This window comes from Corvus kubaryi, unplaced genomic scaffold, assembly GCF_017639235.1.
Source record: "Corvus kubaryi isolate FWS band 111438036 unplaced genomic scaffold, C.kubaryi_AGA036_p1.0 37397, whole genome shotgun sequence".
Taxonomy (NCBI): Eukaryota; Metazoa; Chordata; class Aves; order Passeriformes; family Corvidae; genus Corvus; species Corvus kubaryi.
Window position 1 is genome coordinate 21,078,735 of NW_024581136.1, and position 6,583 is coordinate 21,085,317.

Below are 6,583 nucleotides of genomic sequence, written 5' to 3' on the forward strand. Positions count from 1 at the left end.
GCTGGCAGTGCCTCCTCTTCCAGCAAACCCAGCCTCGAGGAGGAAATCTAAATTGGCAAAGCAACTTGAGCTTCTACATGGCTGTTTCTGTGCTAAAAAATCCAAAGCAGGTAAGTTTCTTCCACATTTCTGCAAAGAGCACAGGGTCACCTCCCAAGCAGGCACAGAAGTGCTGCTGCTGTGTGGGACTGGGAACCAGACCCTGCTTTGATAACACTGTGACAAGGCTGTGTCAAGGCACAGGACCGTGTGACATGGACCAAGGCAGGTGTTGAGGTTTCATGGACACTCCAGAGATCAGTAAATAAAGTAAAACAACACAGAGGAGACTTTTTCTACTTTTTAAAGCAGTTTATTATCCTGGGGCTGGTGCCACCAGCACAGCAAAGCACATTGCAGGTGACTGACACACCAGAGAGCAGAACCCAGGATGACCTGGGTGAGACTGGATGGGTTCCCGTTCTGTGTGCTAGGGAGCAGTGAGTCCCTGGGCAGGCCCGGGGCCCCTCGGTGCCTGCAGGGGTGCAGGCAGGGGAAGGGGCTGCCCACACCCTGCCCACACCCCCTCCCAGCAGCTCCTGGTCCAGCCCAAGCTCATATGAGCTCATTCCTCCGTCGATCCTTCCCCTGTCTATTTGAAGCCAGGTTAGTCCATTGGAGAGTAACTTGTGCTGCTGATTGATCCTGCAGGGATCAGGCAGGGACTGGCTCCTCATTAGCTCCTGGTTCATTAGTAGAACTGCTAATGAAGTTTGAACTCTGAGGTCCAAATTCTGCTTCAGGCTATAGATTCCACTGGCACTTGTATTAAAGACAGGTAGCTCCATACTCTGATAGGTGGCTGTGAGAGCCATGTGAGCGTGCCTGGCTGTCCTGGTGATGTACAAAGCATATTTTAGCCCAGCCCAGGCCCACGTTATGGCTCACAAAGCAGCTGTCTGAGAGCAGTGCATTTTCCCTCTGAGAGCTGGCTTGATGGTCTTCCGATTGCAGTATTAATGGGCTGTGGGACGTCACACTCCGAGAGCAGGGTCCCGCTGTCCTGCTGGAAGCCAGCATCCCTCCCAGAGGCAGCTCAGCAGAAGGTCTCCCATACAATAAGGTAACAGGTGCATTTAGAGGAACACAATCAGCTCATACCTATTCTATTGCATAAATAAAGTTATCTAAAAAAATGGCACATTGCTGAATGCTCTCCCTAAGAGAGTTTCCTCCCAGACCTCTCCCACTACAAGGGGTCTCCTTACTCATTCACTTCCCAGTGGTTGTCAGCCTGCCCAAGAGCTGTCTTGTTTTGGCCATCAGCATCTCTCTGAAGTGGTCACCCATTAGGAAATAAAAAACAGGATTAATGGCACTATTTAGAAAGGCAAAGGGTCTCGTGATGACGTAAATGGTGCTGATGATTCCCTGTGTGCACTCAGAGACGTTCAAGGCCGGTATGCGGGATGCGAGCCGGATGTTGCGCATGACGTGGTAGGGAGTGAAGAGAAGGGAGAAGATAACCACGGTGAGGATCACCAGAGTAAGGGGCTTCTCGAGGGTCACAGCAGAACTGAGTTGCTCTCTCCTGTTTTTAAGAAAACGAACCATCTTCACGTAGAAGCAGCACATGATCAAGAGAGGGATGAGGAAACCAAAGACAGTCAGGAACATGCTATAGATGAGGTTTGTCGCAGGGTTTCCAGAGCTGGCATAATCAAGACACTTGTAATCATTGGTGGGTGTTAGAGGCTCCAGGAAATGCACCAGTGGCAGCAGCTCCAGGATCACCCCAATCCATATGGCAACGGACACCATAACAGCTGTTCTCCTCTTCTGTAGCATGTGGTCCCTGAAGGGGTGTTTTATGAGCATGTACCGGTCAACGCTGATAGCGGTGAGGAAGAGGATGCTGCTGTACAGGTTGGCATGCAGCAGGAATCTGTTGCTGTGGCACAGGATGCCCTCGTTTGCCCACTGATCTTGGGAGTAGCTGTTCACCAGTATTGGCAGAGTGCACAGAAATAACAAATCTGAGATGGATAAATTGAACAGGTAGATGTTGCCACTTTTCCATTTTTTCAGGCAGAAAATATAGCCAAACACCACAATGGTGTTTCCAATGATGCCTAAAATGAACTCAAGGCTGTACATGGTGGAGAGATAATACTTTTCTAGTACTCTGTTCGTCAGCAAACAGTCACTGGTCTCGTTCACAGCCTGGAAAATCAAAAGGAAAATAATAAACACCAAACCCAAGTAAAAGATCATTGCGCAGTTATTGTTTTGTCATTGCTGTAATCAGTGAATGTAGCCTGCTGTTTCCTTCCAGCCTACAGGGTAAGTAGATACGTGACCTCAAACAACATCTCTCACACATGGGATCAGTACTTGCAGACACTGATCAGAGTTACTGAACAAGATGAAAACTCGCCTGAGCAACGACCTGTGTGAGGAACTTGCAGCAGGAGCATCACCTGAATGAAGGCATCAGTCACGACGTGCCAGCTGCCGCTTGGCCAAACCCAGGGCAGTGCCAGGGGCCAGGAAAGTGAAACCAGCCCGTGGGTGCCCTGTCAGCGCCTCGTGGAGTCATCTGCCCCTGTTACCCAACGCCGGTCCCGTGGGTCCTCACTTGTCACTGAGGCAGAGGTTTGCTGACCGGGTTGGTGAGGGATGAGCACATCGACGGCAGCGCGGCCGTGCTCTGACAGCGCTGCTCGGAACTCGTTAGGAAGCCAGGAGAGATGCGTTTGCTAAATTAACCCAGCCCTTCATCGGGCACTCTGAACACTTTGCTGGTAACTGGGTACCAGAATCGCACGGAAGATGGAGCACATCTCCTGTGTATTCTGCCAAAGCTTTCTTGGAAGCTGCATCACACATAAGCTTACTCCCTTTCTAAAGGCTGGTTAAAAAAATGTTTTCAGCTACAGGGAAGGAAATAGAGCAGGATCTCAAGTGTTTACTCCTTTCTCTCCTCAGCAAAGCCACCTGACCCTGCTGTAGGGAGCTGCAGGACTCAGACAGCTTTTGGTGAGAGCTTTGGATAAAGTGTCAGCAAACAATTGGAAATCAGGGAAAACGAAATGCCAGAAACTGGGATATAGATCAAAACTGAACTCAAGCTAAGGTTAAGCATTTCCAAAGGTGCTCTGGTGTCAAGAACTTGTTCACAGGTCTCTGCCCTCAAAGAACTGTATTTCATTTTGAAGGGAGATCATGAGGCAGAACAAAAACTTCCTAAAGCTATTTCCATCAAGTCTCTACACTTACTCTGTGCCCCCCAGGAGACAGAAATGCTACAGAGAGTGCTCGCTCTGCTCAGAGTGAGCTCACCTGCAGCACCTGCCGAGCCCTGGCTGCTCGGCTCTTGAGGAGAAACTCAACACCTTAGCGAGATTCTAAATCTAGAAAGCACATCACAGTCATTGGCTCTTTAAATAGCAATAATAATTTAAAAGTTCGATATTGACAGATGCATTAATTTAGCAAGCTGTTAGAAAAAGGCTGATGGATCACTTAAGGTAAGAAGGTAAAGCAGTTAAAAGCCCACTCAGAAACGGGTTTGGTAGAGGAACAGAAGAGGCTGCCCAGCACTGGACCCCTTACCATGCCCAGGGCTGTGGGTGCTGCCTCCCTGCTGGTGCTCCAAGTCCCGGCAGAGCTCTGGGATCCCGGGTGCAGCCCCCGCCGCCGTCACGCCGCGTTTGCGCAGGGTTCGGTCATTAATGAGTCAAGGCAAAGGCGGGATCTGTTTGGCTGAGCTGCCGAGATGCGAGCAACACTTCCCCTTCACAGGAACCCATTGGGAAACCAGCCGGGCCGGACGGAAGGAGAGGGCACCCACTGCTCCCATCCCATGCCCTGAGACATAGCCCGGGCTGCAGGAGGGCAGAGCTGGTGGAAAGAAGAACACTCCGTTTTCATACAGTAACACATCATCACCACTCCAAAGCTCGCTGCTTTATTCAGCATTGCTATGTAAATTAGTGGCAAAGATAAAAATATAATAAATGCTAGTGCAGAATGACCAAACCGCACAGTGACTACTTCCACCCCCTCTGCCATGGGCAGGGACACCTTCCACTGGACCAGGCTGCTTCAAGCCCCATTCAGCCAGGCCTTGAACATCCTCAGGTATAGGGCAGCCACAGCTTCTCTTCCCTTTTTTCCCCCATCCCCTTTATTGTGATGTACCTCACAGTTAGCAAATATTAACCTTATTAATATATATAAAAAGCTATTGTAGCTTTTCTCTGTGGACAAGGCAAATAAATCAGCTCATATTTAGGCATTACAGAAGCTGATTTAAAATTTCCCCCATGGCTAATAACCAATACTGGCTTCTCATTTACCAGCTTTTAAATATCTTGTTCATTCAGGCAACTGCTGTTGCACTGAAGGATAAAATAGGGCTGAACAAATGGAGCATTTCTTCCTTCCTGCTGCAGTAACTCCTCGGAAAACTGGTGAGGGAGCAAGCACTGCTCCTTTATGTCATTTCAGTAGGTTTAGATTGGTCCCTGCTTTGCAGCTCCGTGACTATTGCATAGTTGATTGTGTTCCTAAGCAGTTTTCTAACCCTTAGTTATTTTGAGGCCCTCCCAGTCACACAAACTGGCCCCTGTAATTCCACTGCCTTCCAGCAGCCCTATCCGTTATAAACACCCGAGCTGGGGGTCCCAGCAGCAGCTCTGTGGTTGCTGCAGCATTTGGCGCTGGCACTGCGCGCCCGCTGCCTCCCGGCGCTCCTGGCACTGCAGGTTGGAGCCGTGCTGGCCTCTGCTGGGGAAGTTCCACGCCGGGCTCCAGCCAAAACCGGCGGGGAGAACCGGAGCAGAACCCCACAGCTCGATGGGGTAACGCCCAATTGCAGCGCTGGGGCCCCTCTCCGAGCCCTGCACGGGAACAAGGGGCTGAGCGCACGGCCTGAGCACGCTGGAAACAGCCCAACCAACGCTTCCAAAAACGCCGGAAACGCAGGAGTATTGTCAGATTGGGGTTTTAGTGGTGGTTTGTTGGGTTTGTTTTGGTTTTTTTTATTTTTGGGTTTTTTAACCAGTGTAGTACTTGAGCAAAACTTAAGGATTCTGAAGAAATGGGTAATGGGGGAGCCCTGACTGGTGGGGACACTTCAAGGATGCTTTGTTTCCTGCTTGACTCACTTGAAAGCATGAGCCCCATACACCTATCACTGCACCCTGTGGTAGCAGAGTCTGTGATCAGTCTCCCTGTGCTTGGGCATCCTTGGAGGGTTTGATCTCTGCAGCCAGAGCTGGCTCCAAACCAGGCTGTGAGCCCCTCCGTGGTGAGGCTGAGCCTTGTCCCTTGACTCCAACCATCAAATCCCATCCTCCCTTCAAGGGAAGGCTTTTGGAGACGTACCAAAGCCTTCCTATGTGGTGGTTTGTCCTGTTTTCTGGTGTGGATAAATGGTTTGCTTACTGCAGCTCCAGCCTCTCCTGCCAGCAACATCAATAGTGCAGCTTTCACTGTCTCATTTTTGCCTCACCAGGCATTTCCAATCCCAAAAGTCTATTCTAGGAACCTAAACAAAACATACAGCCTAATCAATCACGAGTCCATATTTAGGTGCTGGTGCTTTAAAGACATTTACTTCTGGTTCCAAGAGAGTCCTATAAAAATACACAAGGGAAGATTGGCAATTTTTGGCTGGCACTGTTTCTTAGAACATAAATTTTTCTTCTGGCTTACAGGTAGGCATTCAGTGTCCCTGACACAGCTGATGCCTGAGCCACAGTGGAGGAAACACAATATTGGTGGCAGTGTGGACAGGGAGGGTGCCCCAGGTTTGCTCCAGCTGGGCACCTCCAGCACCCCTGAAGGGGGGCAAAGCCAACTTAGCCCAACACTTCAGCCCCATGCTGCTCTATCAGCAGTGTCCCAGTGCTGCAGGGCAGGAGAACAACCAAAGCCAGTCTGGGTCACAGTAGGGAAACCTGCTGAGGGATGTGATGTGAGCATGTCCCCTCCAAATCAAACAACACAACCATCCTCCCTAAGCAGTCTCTTAAGCAAGGTTGTCTTCCTGGAAACCCCAACCAGGCTCATTCCACTAGCATTTACAACCCAGAAATGCCCATCCCAGGGAATATTCTTGCGGACATGACCCTAAAACTGTATAGAAAATCAGACCAAAGGTGTTACTGAGCAAAACCCCAAAGCCCATCTTCCTCAGGAATACTAAGAGGCTGTTAATTAATTCCAAATGTGGGAGGAATAGAGCTGCAGTGGAACTGCCTCTGCCAGCAGACAGGAGCCCAGTCTGTGGGTGAGCTCTGGGATGTGCTGGCAGTGCTGCACAGAGACCCGAGGAATCACTTACAGACACTCTGGGAGTGAGCACACGGGCACAGATGTGCATCCAGAGGGTGTGCAAAGATGCAAAGAGAGACCTCCTCGACCACTGCCCCTTCCCTCCTCGACAGCCCAGCCCAGCCCAGCACCACCCCATCCACACCACCCGTGACAGCGGAACTGAAACCAGGGGCTGTGTGCAGCAGCCACCCTTGGGCCTCAGCACTCCTGCTGCTGCCTCCCCGTGAATGGGACACTTGAGTGACAGAACACCTTGCAC

General features: G+C 50.5%; 1 protein-coding gene across 1 annotated transcript; it reads right to left on the bottom strand.

Annotated features, from left to right (window-relative positions):
- Positions 1 to 358: 358 nt before the first annotated feature.
- SUCNR1 (succinate receptor 1) lies at positions 359 to 3,728 on the bottom strand. The gene is made up of 2 exons (XM_042042226.1): positions 3,595 to 3,728; positions 359 to 2,202 (listed from the first exon to the last, which is right to left on the bottom strand). Exons 1-2 carry the CDS (start codon positions 3,595 to 3,597, stop codon positions 1,252 to 1,254), a joined length of 954 nt encoding a protein of 317 aa, XP_041898160.1. The 5' UTR covers positions 3,598 to 3,728; the 3' UTR covers positions 359 to 1,251.
- Between the last annotated feature and the right edge of the window lie 2,855 nt (positions 3,729 to 6,583).